Below are 21,059 nucleotides of genomic sequence, written 5' to 3' on the forward strand. Positions count from 1 at the left end.
ATAGATTAAGTAATCATGTGTAATAAAGTGAAATGACGCAGGGAATAAGTATTGAACACATGAAGAACAGGAGGAGGAGCAAAAAGGTTTGGAAAGCCAAGAAAGCAGCTGGAGTCTGTCAGTATTTAGAAAGTAATCCTGTCTCCTATCAGTGCAAACTAATATCAGCTGCTTTAGTCCAAATTGACGCCTATAAAAATGTTTCTCATCACCAAAGTGTCACACAAGAGGCATCTCATGATGGGGAAAAGCAAATAGCTTCTCAAGACCTTCAGAAACTTATGTTGCAGAAGATACTGATGGCATCGGTTACGTGTCGCCATAAACTGGCCTCGACCAGGTGCTCCTCGCTAGATTTCTGACAGAGTCAAGAGAAAACTAAGAAGAATGCATTTAATGGCCATGGCCTCTATACATGCTCACCATGCAAGTCTATTGACACGTTCAATACTTATTTTCCTCGCTGTACATACATCTCTGTTACAGCATGAATGTATAGTCAACAGTGGAGTTGATGGCAGTAGGTCTGGGTTACCTGTGCAACGTTACCTATGAATTTCTCCTATAGGAGGCTCATTTGAATCCAGCAAGGCCACAGTATATAGAGGTAGATAGAGAACATTGAAATGATAAATGGCAGCCAGATATGAATGAGGATGTATCAGTACGCTTAAACTGAAAGGAGGTTTTGTGACTGTCATTAATATGCTGCTGTTGTGAGGTTTTATTTCCTCTGCTAAACATAAAGCCAAAGGTGAATAGTTTCCGAGGGAAACAGATGAAAAGATGTGCAAGTTGCTGGGAAGATCAAAAAAAGTGAGACGCTGATTAAAAAATACAGAAAAATATGGGAGAAAGACAGAAAGCGAGAGATTAGACTGAGGTGCAGGTTTGCTCAGTGTTCAGCTGATTGTTCATGTGTTGAAATGTCACTGTTTTTCTAGCACGGGAAAGGGTTACACATATACACGCACACACACACACACACTGAGAGGGGTCCTGCCCAGTATGAGGGCATAAAATCTGAATAATTTCACAGATAATTTGGTTGTCACAGCCAGGCAATAGTAATAACAACTTTAGAGAGAGAAAGAGCACAAAGAGAAAGAGGGAGCGGAGCAGAGCAAATCACCCAAGGCCAATCGTTGTGTCTAAAGCCGGAGTGGTGTTTGTGGAAAAAAGACTCTTTTTAAGCTCACTGAAGAGAAGAGGAATGTTTCTTATTTCCCCCCTTTTTTCCCCTCCTACTTCCCAATCCTTTTGCATCATTCGGCGTGACCCTCCGGAAATTGCAAAAACGCTCGAGCACGATGGCGTCGTCCCGCCGCAGCATCGGCGCTGTAAACACAAAGGTACAATGCTGCAATTATAATAATAGCCAACATCATTTGGGAAAGGTGCAGACTATCTAACAGGCAGGTGGCTTTAATCACCTTTGAAAGAAGTGGTGGGCACAATCCGAGTGCATGTATGAGAGAGACTTTGAAAATGTGTGCATGCCATACATAATTCAGATGCTTCGAGCCGCCCACATCTGTTCATTTCTCTGGACGATGCACACACTCTTCTGATAGACAATGATCACAATGCTGCCAAGGACACACACACACTCGCACAGGGAGTTCTGGCACCCATGTCAACCTTTCAACAATGAATTCACATGGGATATGGTGTGTTAGAAGCTGGTCGCACACACTTTGTGATCACATGTATGGCTACACGCACATATACACAACCAACCTGTTCTAGCTCAATGGTTCTATATAATCTCAAGTCTCTCTGACGGTACATGAAAGACTCATCGTTGTGAATGCAGGAGAGACGCACAAAGGCGTTCGCTTAAAATACACAGGAACATGGGTGTGCATCAGGTCCGTGTGGGCGATGCTAGCTAGCATGTTGGTGCTTTGTGCGTATGCGTGTGTCCTGTTTCCACGCACGTACGCACACATGTAATATCCCTCTGTCTTTGTGCACCCATGTATATATGTGTGATGTGTGCGTTTGTTTCTGCGTGTGTGGAAAAGAGAGAGAGATGGAGAGAAAAGGAGGCAGTCTTCTCTGTAGTGTCAGCCTTTGATCAGTGTCCCTGTATGTGTGTGTGTGTGTGTGTATGTGTGTGTGTGTGTGTGCGAGAGCCAACCAACCCCTGGTGTCTTGGAGGCAGATGAAACACTGTGCCTCTATCCGGGACTCACAGAACACCCACTATCCTTCTCTCCTTCTCCTTTACTCCCTCTCTCTCCCTCTCCCTCTGTCTCTCTCCCCTCTTTCCCCCTCTAACCACCGTTCCTCACCACAGCCATTTTAAAGGCTATTCATGCAGAGCCGCGCTTTCATCTTGCATTGCGGCATTTTAACCAGCTCCTCTGTTTCTTGGAGCCTTTTTTTTTTTTTTTTTTTTTTTTTTGAATCAGATGACAGAGGAAAAGGGGGGAGCGGGGGTGAAGTGGCCTGCTGTCGTACACTGACTCACAGTGAGACGGACGCAGCGTGAAAAGGTGCAGGAAAGACAAAGGCCTCGGCTGGAACAGGATAACTTCAGGCTTCCTGCTCCTGTGCCGGCTCCCTGCAGCCCTGTTCAATCACCGTGGTGTTCTGATGTCCCCCACTACACCAGCACATCACACATTTAACAAGGACAATAACTAAAACCGCAAAAACACAACAATTAAAATCACGATAATCATTGATTTTCATTATTCTCCCTCTTTTAATATCCGGACTTCATAGTGACACTGCGCTCACACATTTTGTTGCAAGTAACCACGCTGACATAAAAGTATTGCTATGTATTGCATTAATTAGCTCCGTTAATGACCTCATTAGCATAATTGGTTATGTTTAATATATCATGGTGATTACAGTTGGGCATTAGGCAGCTTATTTGCCTCTTGTTTTTGCTGGGCTTAATTAATGCACCCAAACATGCAGTTTATTTGTGTGTATTTGTGGAGTTTATACAGAGCAGCACAAAAAGCCAGTGAATGCACGATGCGCTTACTGATATGAGCTGAGCTCCCATCCCTTTTTGTTTTAATGGATCAGTTGAGATGATGACTGTTGATTTAAATAAGTCATACCTGCAGGATGAAAACAGAAATTATTGATAGGCTACAATGTTGTGAACTTGCAGCGTGTAAACATTTCTGGTAAAATGAAGCTGTAAAGTCATTATTCATAGTCCTTTACTATTAATGGAGAGTTTTCAGTGGGCCAATATGATGAGCAATGACGTCTGTGAGGTTCTGGCAGACAACTGCTGTCATTTGAAAGTTGTGTCTCTTGTTTTATAGTGTGTCAGTCAGTGTTCCTGTTATTATTGGTGTGTGTCATTTATTAGACAGGGAGTAAATGTCATTATGGGGTGTCAATTTCAGGGAAACTTTGGCACAATTCACTTAGATTCACTTAGGTAATTTAATACAATATTGTGTCATGTCAGCACATGGACACATGTTCTCAGTATCAGGGCAAAAAATCAGTCAAGGCTGAAGTCTCATAATTGCACCATCAGCCTTTTTTTTGTTCAGCATGAAATATGTAGTAGAATATAATGCTGGGAGAGTTGCAGGTTGTTTGAGTTTCTGTTTAGTGAGATCTTACAAATGGAGTGGTTGTTCAGTGGACTTTAAATATTTTAGTACCCAAACACTATAAGACTGGGGCTGTGTTCGAAACCACATACTCCATACTACATACTTCCATACTGCATACTTCCATACTCCATACTACATACTAATCGATCATACAGTATGCAGAGCGTTCACACTGCTGCGTACTATGATAACCCACAATGCATTTCGCTCCTGCCCGAGCCGAAATCAGCCGCCCTGAAGCTGATTTCACTTAAGCTCTAAACTCTGTAAATATATAACTTCAGCAACATTTGAAACATTTTCAGGCGAGAAAGTACTACTTCGTATCCCCATGGTGTTGAAAAAATGACAAAATAACACCTATTTACAATTTTAGTCGGACGAAGTCGGACTTCTCTGGCGTTAGTAAAACCAGCCGTAGTGAGCACTGTACTTCCGGTTTCTGTGTCAAAATAAAGCACCCGTTGCAATTGACCATAAAGAAAGCCGTTACAATGACGTCAGTGCTCTTACTTTATAAACAGGAAGTGAACCTGTCCCCACTGTGGCTAGCTTGGAAACGCCGTTTGGACCGACCTCGTGCTCCTCCTTCTCCGTTCTTTTTTTTTTTTTTTTTCGCGGCAAGGAAGAGGCGGTCCTTGACGTCACGTTGCGTTGCATCTTGGGTAGTTTGAGTATGAGTAGTGACCTCATGATGTATACTCAACATTTCGGCCGAATCTAGTATGCATCCGGGAACTTCTCGCCTACTGCAAATCGCATACTGCGCAGTGTGAACATACTGCATACTCAAATCGTTAGTATGAGTAGTACGAGTAGTAGGAGAAGTATGCGGTTTCGAACACAGCCATGGTTTGTCTCATTCCGAGTTTAGTTCCTGTTTTATTTTGAAGTCCAATGTCTTGTCTTCCTATTCGCTCCCTCCTGTGATTACCTCATGTGTCTCACCTGTGTCTGATTGCACCACCTGTGTCTCGTTCCCTTGTGTATTCTAGTGTCTTCCCATTGTCCTTTGTCGGTTCATCTGTGTTGATGCTCTGTGTCCATATCCTGTGTTCATGGTCAGTGCATTTTGGATCCAGTTGTATATACCATATGTAGTTAAGTTAACATGTTTTTTGCAGAGTATGTATTGATATTTGAACCTACATGTTTCCATGACCTGACAAAAAATAAATGACAGTTAATAATGCATGTTGTTATCCTCTACTGATAGGTGAATATTAGTCCTGTGGTTTATCAAAATGAACAGCTGCTGGTTCTGTCAATTCAGGCGGTTCCAAACGACATGATTAAAACAGTGATAGTCAAACCACAGATGGTGAAAAGAATAGAGAAATCAGGTGAAAATGTGGTATTACTGTTTGTTTCAGAGGTCGTATCCCTGCTTCACCCTTGATACGAGCCCCATGTGTCGTGTTCGTGTACATGATGAAACATTTACTAGGTCTGTTTTCACTGCTTTAATCAATGTGACATTGTTACAGCACTGTGCTTTAATCACTGTACAAACCTTTCCACTTTCCCTGAAGTGAATTTGCCAGAACAAATCTTGAAAGTTAAGGCTGACACCCAATAGAGACGGACACTCCTTCCTACCTTAACACGTGAACTGTGTTGACTTGGCACTGAACAAAGGAGTTGCTGTATAGAGAATCCAAATATGCTTGTGACTTTATACTGGGTCTAATTGTACATCTTTATAACACTAATTACACACACATTGCAGACAGTGTAGTTGTGTTTCTTTCCCAGTGGATCCCAGCAGCAAGCTGTATACAAGTATTTAACCTGTACTGTATAGGCTTAATGGATGACCTTTCCAGTGCACCTGCCTTTAATAAAGACCTAATTAGGAGTCCCATTAGGAACCGAGAGCCCGCCAGTTAATGGGCACTTAAATGGAATAGATTTAGGTCTTTGGTAGAACAATCGAAGATACTCAGCAGTAATCATGAGAGGCAAATGTCAGCTCAACTACAGTGCTCATGTTCATGGTAATGAAGCTTCATGTCTCTGATGTGGTTTTAATCATTTTTTAGACAATGGAGCTCTATGATACAGAGGAACAAGCCTCACATACACACACATACCAGAATCTGTTCATTGTTGGGACTTGTATGGGATTTATTCACAGTAAAAAAAAAAAAAAAAAAGATATAGAATATTGATGGAGAATCAAGTGATTTAAAAGACTGTAGAATGTTTGAATCCAGCTATGATGTGTCATCACTTGTAATCCAGTCATGGGTGTGATTCAGATTAGGGTCACCTATATTTTGTTATTTAAGTGGCTTTGTGTAAAAGTCCCTGCTCAAGGGCGTTACACACAGTCCACGTCATTAAGGGGAGAGCTGTAAAAGCAGTTTCTTCTCTCTCTGCCTTTGCTTTCATCTGTCACTCCTTGCTGATGAATAATGCCGTTGCATGCACACACATACTCAAACAAAAACACACTTGTTCAAACAGTCAGAAACTTGATTTTCAGGCCAAAGTTGGGAACGTTTGTCAGATGGGTACTAAATAGTAAATCTACTGATACTAACATCATCGTGTCTGTCTCCTCTTTCTCTTCTTTTTTCCTCCAGGCTTCCTCAGCACCGGCGATCAGTCCGCTAAGGGGAACTACGGCCTCCTGGACCAGATCCAGGCCTTGCGTTGGCTCAATGAGAACATCGGTCACTTTGGCGGAGACCCAGAGAGGATCACCATCTTCGGCTCCGGAGCAGGGGCGTCCTGTGTCAACCTCCTCATCCTCTCACACCACTCGGAGGGTAAGTGAAGACAACTCTGTTGCATTGTGTTACATCTGTGTTTGTTCTCTTGGCACAGCATCCATATACACTACTCACAAAAAGGATGGAAATTAGCACTTTTGCTACAATCCGCCACATTTACATGTTTTTATGTCCATTAATGTGCACTGTCCCATCCAAATAAACAAATAAAGTAAAAGTTAGGAATATTTGACAAGAATATCCCTATAAAAAGTTCATGCTACAGTGATATTCTATCATGAAAGCCTTTTAAGTAGAAGGATGCAATGGTAATTTCTTTATCTCAAACAAAAGCATTGAACCAGAACATTTAGTGGTTCAATGACAATTGAACCACTAAATAAGATGGTGCTTATGATTTTTGTGGTTAATCACCTTGTTAGAGAACAGCATGTTATTTAATAAGTACTGAAACATTGAACAATTGCACATGTGCATTCAAACGTTTAGAGAAGGTTAAATTTAATTCACCTGTAAAGGTTATAGTGCATTTTAGGAGCATTCTGAAATTTAATCCAAAAGCCAAACATCCCTAACTTTTTGTGAGAAGTGTATAAATGAATTTCGAAGCACAGCGCTCCCACAGCCAGCGGAATCCCTGGAATGACATAAAAAAAAATTTGACTGCTAATCGTCTGAATCCAGGCCTGAGAATCACTCATTAACCACACATCTCTTGACTAATGGATGGAGGCTGCTAACATGAATTCTACCAGATCCAGTGATGTTTCAGTGTAGATCATTCCTGACTTTTTCTTTTCTTGGCCGCTTCCACACCATCTCTGTGTTTTTATTCAGTATATTTACAGGGAACAGATGGTCAGTCTTGTTTGACTCTTTATGCCCAGTATAGTTGACAGTATGTATGTGTAGCCGTATTTCTCTTTGGGCTGCGTCAGGAGCCATGATCAGATGGGACTGCCCAGAAATCATTAGATCCTGTGATGTTCACTTGACACCTCTATCCTCAAAGGAAAACACTGCTTATCCTTTGAACTGAAGAATTTGAGCAGTCATGTTGCTAATGAGTGAGTCCATGTTTGATCCGGGTTATGTCGTCCATGTCTGTGGAGGATAAATGACACCGGGGCTCCAACATCACCTCACATTACCTGACTTGGCGAGCGCTCCTGGCTCCTGTTAACGCTCCACTGCTCGGCAGCGGAGAGGTTTTTACCTCCATCAAAAAACCTACATCTGTCTGACCTCATGCTCCCCATTACCAACAACACACCCCGAGGGCTAAGTGTTAACATTGCACCACCAAAAGAGAGGGGCCTACGGACCGGTCGACTTTGATCTGAATTGAGATCAGTGTGGCTGAGGACCCGCGGCCAAAATGGTCACGCACTCTGCGCCTTTGATCATGCCGTTCTTGAAGCTGTCCTCCTTCGATCGTAACTTCTCTGTTCTCCATGCTGCTCGAGGACTCTCCCTCAATATCTCGCCCCTCTGTTCATTTTCTGTCTCGCGCGCGCAAACTGCAAAGGACAGAAACAGGGAAGGATTGGTGGGTGAAAAGAGGGAGCGAGATTAGAGAGAGCATGTTCACACAACCACGCATCTGTTTCAATCATCACCCCGTGTGTGTGTGTGTGTGTGTGTGTGTGAAGCTCTGAGCAGACGTCTCACACATCTCTAATTTTGACTCATTCTGTCTGCCTCGATGTGCCTCGCAAACAAATGTGTCGTCAAGGCTTTAGAGAGCGACTGTGTACTGCTGCCATGGCGATGTGTCTATTTAACACAACTGCTACAATTATGCTGATGTCTGTTAACCCTTCATATTAACCCAGGCACCCACAACCATTTGGCCTTTAATGGCAGGTGACCCACTTCACAGAAAATACAAAATAATACAAAAATAATCCCTATAGTTTTAGGAGTGGGTTTGTTACCTTTAATTGTCGGTGCAAGCTATTTTTAGAACGGCGGAGCAGAGCCATGAGCTGCTCAGAGCTACGCTACGGATTTCTTGGTTTCCGTCATCAAACTCATAAAATACACAATCCAACAACTCTACAATAACGGAACGTTACGAGACAGAGTTGTTTTCGAGGTAAACGCAGAGACTGCTTGCTGAAAAACTGCATGGATTTACCTCGAAAACAACTCCGTCTCATAACGTTCTGTTATTATCTCATAGCGTGGTGAATGTGCAGGTCACAACTTGTCCACCAGAGCGTTTAGGAGTTGTTGGACTGTGTATTTGATGAGTGTGATGAGGGAAACCAAGAAATTCCATGAGCCTCCGTAGCGTAGCTCTGAGCAGCTCACGACTCTGCTCCGCCGTACTAAAAATAGCTTGCACCGACAATTAAAGGTAACAAACCCACTCCTAAAACTATAGGGATTATGGCAATGGGCCAATTTGCCAGAATGTTGAACTATCCCTTTAACTTTTGGTTGTGTTCTCCAGCTGAAACAACTGCTACCTTCAGATACTGTACCTTTCTCCCTGCTCCTTTCCGACCAGGAAATTAGGTAGAAAGAAAGAAAGAAAGAAAGAAAGAAAGAAAGAAAGAAAGAAAGAAAGAAGTCATACTGCAATTCCTGACCATGTTAGTTGAAAAGTACTGTAAGTGAAGAAGTGGAAACAATTCTATTTATATTTATTAAATATTGAATTATTTAGTTTTCAGTTTCTACATTGGCTCTGTCACTAGTGCCATGATCAGTCATATTTCAGGGCAGAACTTCAGCAGCACAGGGGGCCTACTGGTTGTGAAAGCTTGTATTAACCCCTTGTCTCCTGTCACTGACACCCCTCTCCCCCCTCCCCCCTCTCACTGCTGCCTGTCCATTCTCATGCCACCACTTTGTCATCACTCCATCGTCATCGTCGCCCTCTTCATCATCAGCATCTAACGGTGTAACATCAGCCCACTAGACGCCGCCTGTCTGTCATGTCCCTCCCCCTCTCTCCCCCCGCCGGGGACGCCAGGTAAGGAGTCTGTCATCCCCATCCTTGAGGGACACCAATCATGACAACAACACTGCATCACAAATCAAGTCCGACAGCAGACATGTGCAGGATGGATGGCGGGATGGAAGTGGCATATGGGATGGAGGGAGGGACTGTAAATGATACTGATGTAATAATGAAGGGTGGAGGAAAGAAGGGAAGGCAGCATCCATGGCATCCTTTTAAAGGGATAGTTCACCCAAAATTCAAATTTCACTCATTATCTAATCACCCTCATGTCGACTAAAAGCTGTGAGAATTTTCAGAGTCCTCCATGCCTTCTCTGAGTTACGGGGGGGTCTGCGCAGCAGTATTTGTCCATATAATGGTTGTGAATGGATACCACTTTTCTTCATCCAAAAAGACACACCAAAAAACATCCAAATACCTCCATACTGCTCGTCTGTAATGTCCCTCTTGTATTGAAGCCCCGACATGAGAAATTGTTCCGCCGGTCAGTGCAAATCACGCGAGACACAGGAAGAGCAGTGAACTGAGACACTGGGAGCTTCCGCTACAAACAAGCTTAAAATATAGACTTACTTAATTTTTTTCGGAACAATTTCTCATGTCGGGGCTTCAATACCAGAGGGACATTACAGATGAGCACTATGGAGGTATTTGGATGTTTTTTGGTGTGTCTTTTTGGACGAAGAAAAGTGGTATCCATTCACAACCATTATATGGACAAATACTGCTGCGCAGACCCCCCCGTAACTCAGAGAAGGCACTGGGGTCTCTGAAAATTCTCACAGCTTTTAGTCGACATGAGGATGAGTAGATAATGAGTGAAATTTGAATTTTGGGTGAACTATCCCTTTAACTGTGTATAGAGAACGAAGAGGGGAAGGAGGTAAAGAAATATAGGTGGAGATGTGTTGCAGTAACAATGTCGAGGGAGGAAAAAACAGGAGAAAGAGAAAAGAAAATGCTCTGACCTGGCACATCAGAAAAGAGAAGAGCCACACAGAGGAGGGCCCTGAGCAGAGGCACTTAGGGAATGACAAAGAAACTGATTTTGAAGACGAATGAAATAATACCCACCTCGCACCTCTCTGCCTGTCTACCCCCCGACTGTTTCTCACAGTGCAGATATGTAGGTGTAGCTGTTTCCAAGCTACTTCTTACTGTAATTGATTTCCCAGGGAAAGAGGGGCTCTGCGGCTCTGCTTAATAATTAACTGACCAATCTTCAGCCCAGGAGAGGGGAGAGAAAGAAAAAAGGAAGGCAAGAGGAAACGAGTTAGGCAGGCGGCCCCTTAACGAGCCACTTGAGTGGTTCAAACAGCACAGGACAGGCAGAACTAAGGAGACAGGCAGAGACAAAGAGGAAGAGAGGAAGGCAGAGACACAGCCAGAGAGATGCTGAGAGGGAAAAAAAAACAGCTGGTACAAGAAAGAGGAAAAATGGCTCTTTTAAAATCTCACATGAGCCTGCTTCCAGTCCTGCTTCAGTTTTTTTTTTAGTTACAGCACCACAGCATGCTTTCTCTCTGTGATGTAGTTTCATTCCCCATCTGCCAGGTTCGCTCAACTGAGAACAATGAGGTAAAATAAAATGGGGCTAGTTCAATAGTTTTTCAGTACAGGGAAATTCCAAAAGTAGACAAAGAGACCGATGCGCAACACATTTCCTGTTCCAGCACTGATCTTCAATCACATCCTGTCTGCAAGAATTCACATTACATCTAGCGAGATCACCAACAGTTTATTTTAGGTTAAAAGGAGCAATTTATCCCTGAATACAGAAATATAATACAGATTCTTGCCCCATTTTTCCCTCCAGGTCTGTTTCACAGAGCCATAGCCCAGAGTGGGACGGCCATCTCCAGCTGGTCCGTCAACTACCAGCCCCTGAAGTACACCAAGATCCTGGCCCGGAAAGTCGGCTGCACCTACACAGAGACGGCAGACCTGGTCGACTGCCTGAGGCGCAAGAACTTCAGGGAGCTGGTGGACCAGGACATCCAGCCGGCCCGCTACCACATCGCCTTTGGCCCCGTGGTGGACGGCGATGTGGTGCCTGACGATCCCGAGATCCTCATGCAGCAGGTGAGGGGTGTGGCACCGGTACCACATGTGATACTGATCCAACAGACAGAAGGGTGTAGAGGATTTGTTCAGAGTTTAAAGTGGACATATTATGGAAATATCTGTTTGTTTGTTCATTGGTTTAAATATACAGAGACAATGCACATGAATAAACATTTCTGTAAACATGCCAGTTTAGCCAAGTTGGCTAATTTTCAACCGTAGTCTCTGGGGCAGGTGACTTGAGCACTACAATAATTAAAATGCATTAAAAAGAAACAAAAACACAACAGTGCTATGCCTAAAATACATAGTATACAATACATACAATATATTACAGTGCATACAATAAAATACATTATAGTTTCAGAGCAGATGGTCACATACTTGACCGTCTCTCAACCATAGTTTTAACCAACAATTATCACTTTTTGAAGGCTCTTTAACATATATTTGGGTGTTTGACTTGCCTTTTGGCCCCCAACATGTGAGAATTGACAAAATAAACCTGTTTCTGTTTCTTTCTTATTTCTTTGATGTTGATGTGTTCTGGTGCGGGTTTGTTTCCTTGGTGTCTTGTAAGCCCATGCGGTCTGGGCATACTGAAGTTTGCATGACACAATAATAAAAGTAATTCATTCATTCATTCTGTAATTTTCAGGCTCCCTAGGTTTAAAACTCCATGTGGTTTTATGAGCTGTTCCCTCGGTTGTCTAACAATGATGTAACTAGTTTTCGAATTTGCATAACACCACCCCTACCTGGTACCAGTAGAAGGGGCGGGGCAAGCAGTGGTTCATTTGCATTTAAAGGGATAGAAACTTAAACCAGCCGTTCTGAACAGGGCTGTTTTGAGAGGAAAAAAAGAGCTGTGATGTTTGATTCTTGGGGTATTTTGACCAAAGCATGTCACAGACATGTCTTTAAGACACCGGGGAACTATTTTAATTTGTGGAAAAGGGAAATAATATGTCTCCTTTAAGTGACATTTCCCAGCTGGTGTGAGCTCATACGCGACACACAGCTGTAGTGCTGCTGATGCAGATTGCCTTTGTGGTGTAATCTCAACCCATGTTTCACAACCTCTTTGCTTGTGATCCTCTAATACAAAGCACTGTGCAGCTCTTGTACAGCCGTCATCACAGGGTGCATGCTGGAGAGTGAGCTATTCAATCAAAGAGTGATTTTCTCCTCTCAGCTTGATTGGAATAATTTTAAGACATTGAATTATACAGTATTTCACTGCAACAAAGGAAAGATAAGAAATACTACAAAAACTGAGCATAATTGTTTATAGAATGTCATTATTTCTTATTTTTCATCGTTCTTTATTTTTCCCTTACTTCCCATTTGAGCTCATCATAATTCATAATCTGTAAGAAATAATTAGAGGGTAGCATCAAAAGGTTTCTGGCTCATTTGAGGAGAAAAATGAGCCACGTCTCAAACTGAGCTCTTGTTGTGCATCAGTTGATACCCGAGAGGAGAATTTTAGGTTGGAAATGAACTTAGCTGTGAGGAATCTGATGTATTTGGTTGTATTTGGTTGTATTTAGATGTATTTCAAATGATCAAAACATAAAACTACATTTCTTCACCTTGTGGTCATTGCACATTTTAGTTTTTGGTATAAATACCACATTCAAAATATGAATGGATCTGATCTGAGTTTATAGATACACTTTTTTTTTTTTAGTGGCATCTTAGTGATTTCAGGTTTGTGTCATACACAGAGACTGAACCATAAATACAGTCTCGGCACTGAGTGTTCTCTTCCCTTATTTCTCCACCAGGGGGAGTTCCTCAACTATGACATTCTAATAGGAGTGAACCAAGGAGAGGGGCTGAAGTTTGTGGACGACAGCGAGGACAACGACGGCATCTCGGCGGCGGCGTTCGACTACACCATCTCTAACTTTGTGGACAACCTCTACGGATACCCTGAAGGTACCTGAACTCATCATCAAACCCCTCAATGTTATCTCTCCTGATGAGATCAGCTCTGTTCTGGTTTATCAGGGGCCGAATCGGCTGAAATCTTTTTTTTGAAAAGAGTAAAATAGGAGAAACTGTCAAAAAAAAAAAAAAGTTATATCTGTAAATATTTTCATCATACTGGAACAAGTTTCAGTATGATGAAAATATTTCTTAAGACTTGAGCTAGATGTCATATTTCACACCACTACTTTTTAGACTGTTTCATTTTTGTCATAAATACAGTTAATATTATTCTATTTTTTCACCAAAAATCCATCAACAACAACTTGTCCAAAACTACAGCTCCCAGTGGAAACACATGCAGCTCTTTCTAACGTCATGTGGGCAAAGAATGAGATGAGATAAAATGTGAGCTCAGTGAAGTGTATCAACCAAGACAGGCATACTAAAGAGGCTGCCTATCATGGAGATTATCTTTCACCGTGGTGGGTCTGTGCTCTGGCCTTTGAGGCTCTATGGGCACTAATGCTGTCTCTCATCATCCCCCAGGCAGCCAGCGCTCAATCACAGTGCTGTTGTTCCTAACAGATCAACCTGCAAACCCCTCACAGCGGGCCACAGTCAAAATACACGCGCATTTGGATAATGCAGTCACACTCCATCTCAAGGGCCTGTCATTCATTGTGCTCTCTGAGAGGCGTGTAGTCTTTGTTTCGCGGCTCACTCTGTCCTTGCACTTTTTCTGCCACTCACACAGACGCAGCACAGCACATACAAACACAAAGACCTCGTTATGTTTTTTCTATCTATCATTTCAGTTCTCTCCTCCTCCACCCTTTGGTTCTCTGGATCTATTGACCGCTCTCCTCTCTCAAAATGTTCTGTCACTGTCACGACTTTCCTTTCAACTTGGTGCATTTTTCTCTTCTCTCTTCCCTTCTATCCCTTTCTCCCCTCCCACGTCTGACCCCCCCCCCCCCCCAGGCAAAGACATCCTGAGGGAGACCATTAAGTTCATGTACACGGACTGGGCAGACAGGGACAACGGCGACATGAGGAGGAAGACCCTGCTGGCTCTGTTTACCGACCACCAGTGGGTGGCGCCGGCCGTGGCCACCGCCAAGCTCCACGCCGAGTTTCAGTCCCCGGTTTACTTTTACACCTTCTACCACCACTGCCAGACCGAGACGCGACCCGAGTGGGCCGACGCCGCGCACGGGGATGAAATACCGTACGTTTTTGGCGTGCCCATGATCGGTGCCACGGATCTGTTCCCATGCAACTTCTCCAAGAACGATGTGATGCTGAGCGCCGTGGTCATGACTTACTGGACCAACTTCGCCAAGACTGGGTAGGCCTTACTGATGATTGTGTTTTATATTATTTGTTATTGTGATGATTCTGTGTGTAAGTGTGATTTCAAATTGTATCTAAAAATCAGCTAGTTGCCAGTAGGAGTGTAATGATACATAAATACATCAATTCAGTGATCTCTAGCACCATCCGGAATGAAAACATTGATCAGACATCATCATTTGTAAGACGTGCCTTTTATTTTTAAAATCCCCCTGGCACATCTGAGTGATGAGTATCTGCAGCAATTTCATATTTCATTAGTAGAGACGTGAGTGTAGCTAATTACTAAGTTCTAAAAATACAGGTGTAAGGTTCACACAACAGGAATTTAATTTTGTTTCAGTTTTCTTTTGTAGAATGTGAAAATTGTAAAGCTCAATAAATCAGTGTGGCACACACACAGTGAATAGGAGGACTACTTTTAGATAGTTTTTCAATTAAATGTCAGTTTGAGCTCAGAAATAGAAATTTCAAACGATATTTCAGGTGTTTATTGATCCCTAAGTCAAATGTGGTGTCAAAATGGTGTCATGTCAGAACTTGTGATACCAGCAAACATCAAATTGTTGTCCAATCGATATAATTTTGTATCGTGATGAAGGTTTTTACACACCTAGTATTCAATAGTAAAGTTGACTGATGTTGACGTAAGTAGAGTTTCTGCCTCACTTTGCTGTAAGTTCATAAGAAAAAAGGTTTTACAGAATTCAGGTATCAATACCTTGAAGAAATTTTGATTAATTAAAAGCTTTAACTGACATGCCCCTCTCTCTCTTCCACCAGGGACCCCAATCTGCCGGTCCCTCAGGACACCAAGTTCATTCACACCAAACCCAACCGCTTTGAAGAGGTCATCTGGACCAAGTTCAACTCCAAGGACAAGCAGTACCTGCACATCGGCCTGAAGCCTCGGGTCAGAGACAACTACAGAGCCAACAAGGTGGCCTTCTGGCTGGAGTTAGTCCCCCACCTCCACACGATACACGAGGGGCTGTTCCCCACCACTACGCGCTCGCCGCCAGGGCCTCGCCCAGGCACCTACGGGCCCTGGGCCAGAACGCCGGGCCCCCGCACCACCCGTCACCCCTACCCCACATTCCCCTCTGATCCGGAGCCTGAAGGTTCAGAGCGTCCGCACCAGGACCTCTTCCCCGGAGACACCCGGGACTATTCCACTGAGCTGAGCGTGACGGTGGCTGTGGGGGCGTCGCTCCTCTTCCTTAACATCCTGGCCTTCGCCGCCCTTTACTACAAGCGAGACAAGCGGCACGAGATGCGGCGCCACAGGTTGTCTCCTCAGCGGGGCGGCCCCGCCAACGACCTGGCCCACAGTCAGGAGGAGGAGATCATGTCGCTGCAGATGAAGCACTCGGAGCACGACGCTCACCACGACATGGAGCCGCTCCGGCCCCACGACATCCTCCGGCCCGCCTGCCCGCCCGACTACACGCTGGCGCTGCGCCGCGCCCCCGATGACGTGCCCCTGATGACGCCCAACACCATCACCATGATCCCCAGTACCATCACCAGCATGCAGCCCCTCCATGCCTTCAACACCTTCCCCTCCACCGGCCACAACAACACCCTGCCCCACCCCCACTCCACAACCAGAGTATAGTAGGGACTGGCCAGACACAGCGCCACATAAGGACCAGGAAGACTGGCTCTGCCACCGCTCCAGAGGGGAGGCCTCTGGATGTGGGCCTTTGTTCTGTTCTCTTATTCTCTCGTTTCTCCAAAAGCAACTCCACCTCCTCCATCATGTGCTGTCAAAACGTAGCAGCTCCCTCCACTGGTGGCGTGTGGAGAAGCAACTGGACTGCAAGGCAGCAGATGATCAGCTCTGGAGGGGGGGTGGGGGGGGTGATCTAGATCTTTTAAAGATACTGTTTTCAAAGAAAGTCTGTTGTTTCCAGACTGGAGCCCTCTGACATTTGTCAAAAGGGACAAATGCTTTTACTTTGGTGTCATCTCTTTTTTCTCTCACTGGTGTATTATGTGCATATATCGTTCTCTTTTCTACATATGTGTCTTACCCCTGCTTTGTTCCCCTTATTCAACATGTGATTCTCTCATCCGTCTCCCCAGTGCCCCTTTGCTCTAAGGATTCATAAACTACGGAGCTGTTAGAGGGGACATAGAGTACATACAGTAAGCATATAGCTATGAAAACACTGATATCCAATACTTTCATTCTACCAGCATTCTTGGTGCCAAGTATGTACTACTGTGTTTGCTTTCTCATCGAGGGGGGAAAAAAAACTAAAGAAAATTCTAGAGTATTCCTATTTACTGTCAACTAACAGATGCTGTGTGTTCTCATGACAAAGTGCCAAACTGGCCCTCGATTGTGTTTTTTTTTCTTTCTTTCATGTTCTGTTTCTTTTTTTTCAAGCATTTGTTTAATTGTTGTTTTTGTGGAAAGAATTTTTGCTGAAAATATAGATATAGAGAAATGATATTATATATAGTTATATATAAATGTGTACAAAGGAGAAAGTATATAAATGGGTTTTCTCAGTGGGGGATCTATGCATGAATTATTTTTAAAGATGATGACGGGGGAAAGGACACTGTATCTGTCAATGCACGTTTCCCAAATCTACTCAAATCATATCGGTCCACTTTGGATATCGGTCTTTGTTTAACCTCACAGAACAAGAGCATCACAGATAATCCTGAAGTAAGTCAACAACTCCACCTCTTCACCCCCCCACCCCCCCAAAAAAAAGGAGTAAGAAGGAGTCATTGCCACAAATCTCAGAAGACGTGAGGGTCAGAGCAACAACTGTGAACACAACTCCTCCGTTCGTTCATCCTCTTCCTCCATGATGTCATTTAGAGGGAATTCTCCAACCCGGAGACGCAACGCGCCGACAGCTTCCCCATCCCATCGTCCTCGTGTAGCTTCCTCTTTCCCTCTGTATGGAAATGCATTGCTTTTTTTAGGGTACCCGAGGTACCTAGGTGTGTTGCTGTAGCCGGCGTGTATAGGGAATTATTTTTGTATATCAGCGAGGGTGAGAAACAAAGCAGAGACAGACAGCCTCTGCTCTTCTACTTCCACCTTCCCTCTCCTGTCTGCGCCCCTATTTCCAGCACATGCATATTCTGTTTGATGTGTGCCTGTGAGAGAACATGTGTGTGTGTATGTGTGTGCGTGGGAGGGTGTGTGTGTGTTTGTTTGTGCATGTGGTATCAGAGCTGCTTCACATTGTTATAGGTTGGCCCTAATTAGACAGTTAGAAGATAGAGAGGCAGACAGGCAGGATCATCCCCACAGTAAAAAGTTTGACTCCAATGAGCTCCTTCCTGCTGCTTCCCCAAACCCCCACAACACCCCCCCCCCCCCCCCCCCCCCGATCCTCGCACCCCTCCCTCTGTATCAGCATCACTCCCTCTCTACATCACTTAGCTTCGTCTCCACAACTGACGCCCACAATCGCAGCGATCACCCATCGCGACCGCAAAACTCTTGACTTCACTGTGTCAGCACGGTTCTACACAATTTCTGACCTCAGTTCAGCTCCGCTATTATCCTCCCATTCATGGGTTAGTTCACCGAGCTATTGAGATTTTATGAGCTCATCAGTTGTAAATTAAACTCTTAAGCACACTGGGGGTGACCGGTGGGCCTTCACGGCCTGCAGCACAGAGCTGCGAGATGAAAAGGGAGACTCTGATCTCCTAAACAGGGTAAAAGCAACACTCTTGATAACTGCTGTTTCTGATTCCTCTCTTTTTTCGGGGTGAGGATGTGCAGGCCTGCAGCTCAGCAATGCCCCCCCACCCCCTGCCCCCGCCCCCCCTCTGATTCTCTGCTATGGATCTCCAACATGGATCATGGGTTATCCACCCTGGTTAATACAGTATGTTAACTGGACTGATGTGCTGTTGTTTGAGCCCACAGGAACCCATGGTAGCCTACATCCGGTATGGGAGAAGTTAGTCACCGGTGCTGTCTTTGCTTGTGCTCTAGCTTTAGCCTGTTTGTTTGTTTTCTATTTTATTACTGCCTAACAGGGTGGTGGGGGTGGGGGTGGGGGCCTGGCCGGGGAGAGATATATAATACGGTATACCTGGCTGCTCCTGTCAGAGATTTTGTACGCCTACTGAAAGGGAAATGTGCACAATGTAAAACACAAAACAGCCGGCCTGGGTGTGCTGCAGGTGGATAAATGCTGTGGAGCAGATGATGGACAGTGCACGCTGTGGAGGAGAGACTTTGGGAGGAGATTGGGGGGAAAAAAGACTCACAGCCTTAAATGTAGAAATCAGAACCAGAGGAGAATCAAAGGAGAGGGTGGACTGATCACTAGCAAAATATGGAAAACTCCCAAGGCATGGCCATCTTTCTACCCACAACGTTTGCCACCTTGCTGACGTGTCCTACAGAGGATAATGGACCCTTTTGTACTCACTCCTGTGGATAAGGAGGCAGTGAGATGTTGTGAAGTAACTTAACCTCACCACAACACAACTGCAGTGACACCAGTGCAGGTGACTGACGACAGAAACAAGGCGTTCAGTTTGGTCGGTTCTTTTCCTTTGTCAATTTTATAAGCTAACACTGGAGGGCGCCATTGTGCCAGATTGACTGCAGTCTGGCCACTGACGGAACAGGATGTGTGAAGAAAAATACCAAACTGGGTGGCAGGACAAGAGACACACAACATCTGGAAGAAAATCTAAACTGTACATTTTTAAGTGTAAGAATCAAACAGACAAAATATTTGTAAATATTAAGTTTCCTGTTTGTTTTTTTTCTTTTTCCTTTTTCTTTTTTTTTTGAGTGAATGAATGAAATGCTTATTTTGTGACAACAAAAGACAACAGGTGCAGTTTGCAAAAAAAATGCCACTATCTCTAGGTTTCAAATTATTTTTTCAATATGAATATATGAATCAATATGAATATGAATTAATTACTTATTATCCTGACATTGCTCATTATCACATGGGCATCCTGTAGCATCATGAATCAGGAAAGTCACTGTAGCAGAATTCATCCCACTACGACATAACATGAGGGTCTAAGATGCTGAAGTCAGTGTTTATTCTGAAGTTCGTCAAAGAGCATCATCTTTTTGATTTAACCTTCATCAAACTTTTATTTTGAAAACTGATCTACATATACTCCCAGTGAGTCTGTGCTGCATGACCTGTGTGACTTTCAGAGGCTAAGAGTACTGATAAAAGCCAGCTTTGCCTTTTGCCAGCTAACTAATGTCATGATGGTGACGGTGTGGGGAACTGGCCAGTGATTCATGGTCAGGACTTCTAGACTGAGACACTTGATGCAAGTGCTCTCAGTTTAATGTTAGCTCACTTCACATGTAGCAGTGTTTACATGTAGCCACGTAATCACATGTGGGACAGACCTGAGGGCTTTGATACCATAAGATGCCTCATACCCTCATAGAGTAACACTCACACACGCGGTCCAACTTTTTACTTCCACACACTGTGTTGCATTGTGATGATGGAGGTGGTGTTGCCCTTGAGATGATGTCATGTAGCAGAAAATGTTTCTAAACAGATGAGACGTGGACGATGTGAAGTCAATTAGAAAAGTCTGTCTGACTATGGATCAGACTGGATAAAGTAACCAAAGTGACTCACTGCAGCTCTGTGGTTCACACAGCTGCTGCTGGATTTCAGTTTAGTATTTTCAACATGTCCAGAAACTACAGTCATCCAACTCAAATAATGTGACTTCATGCACCTCAGTGAGGTTATTTAGAGACCCTGTGTCAGGACAATGATGCATGAAAGCACATGATCAATACCCCATAATGGCAAACATACACATACACACATATATAAACCCTCAGTTTGCAAAGTTGCACCTGTTGTCTTGTTTTTACATTCTTTGTTGAATTCAGAAACCCAAGACTTGAGATGAAGAAAAATGTTAAATAAAGGAATTTAAAAAAAGATTATTAAAAAAAAAAAAGTAAAGTAAAACTATATAAATAAATGAGGTGATGATATTTCTGTTTACTTTAGAAGTTATTATACACTGTATGCTGTGATTCTGATCTGGGAAACATTAAAGACATTCATAGCCAGACTGCTGATTGTGTTTCTTTATTCACACAGTTATCAGAGGAGAGTAATACAGACATGTTGACAGTATAACTCACTGACAGTTTAAATGGCTATTTTACTGTAACTCTTTAACACCAGATGATTTACAATCCAGAAAAACCCCAAGCCTAATAAATACTGTAAAGCTCACACCAAAGTATGTTAATGTTGTCCTTTTGTAATGCACAAAGTCTAAAAATCAATAAAACATAGTAAAACATTATCATTTATCACAAAGTTTTTCCTAAGTTGCAACCCCTAAAGGCGGGCTTACATTGTAGGATTTTGCCACGATTTTGTCGTC

The 21,059-nt window shown here is 43.6% G+C and overlaps 1 protein-coding gene across 4 annotated transcripts in view; it reads left to right on the plus strand.

Moving 5' to 3' along the window:
• nlgn2a (neuroligin 2a) overlaps positions 1–16,284 on the plus strand; it is a gene marked incomplete at both ends in the record, with an annotated part of 142,200 nt that extends 125,916 nt beyond the window's left edge. For all 4 annotated transcript variants that reach the window (XM_083993198.1, XM_083993197.1, XM_083993200.1 and 1 more), the window contains 5 exons: positions 6,188–6,373; positions 11,128–11,393; positions 13,166–13,319; positions 14,295–14,661; positions 15,450–16,284. In XM_083993198.1, the coding sequence (XP_083849324.1) occupies positions 6,188–6,373; positions 11,128–11,393; positions 13,166–13,319; positions 14,295–14,661; positions 15,450–16,284 (1,808 nt within the window). The remainder of the gene's footprint in view (positions 1–6,187; positions 6,374–11,127; positions 11,394–13,165; positions 13,320–14,294; positions 14,662–15,449) is intronic.
• Between the last annotated feature and the right edge of the window lie 4,775 nt (positions 16,285–21,059).

This window comes from Trachurus trachurus (genome assembly GCF_905171665.1).
Source record: "Trachurus trachurus genome assembly, chromosome: 18".
Taxonomy (NCBI): Eukaryota; Metazoa; Chordata; class Actinopteri; order Carangiformes; family Carangidae; genus Trachurus; species Trachurus trachurus.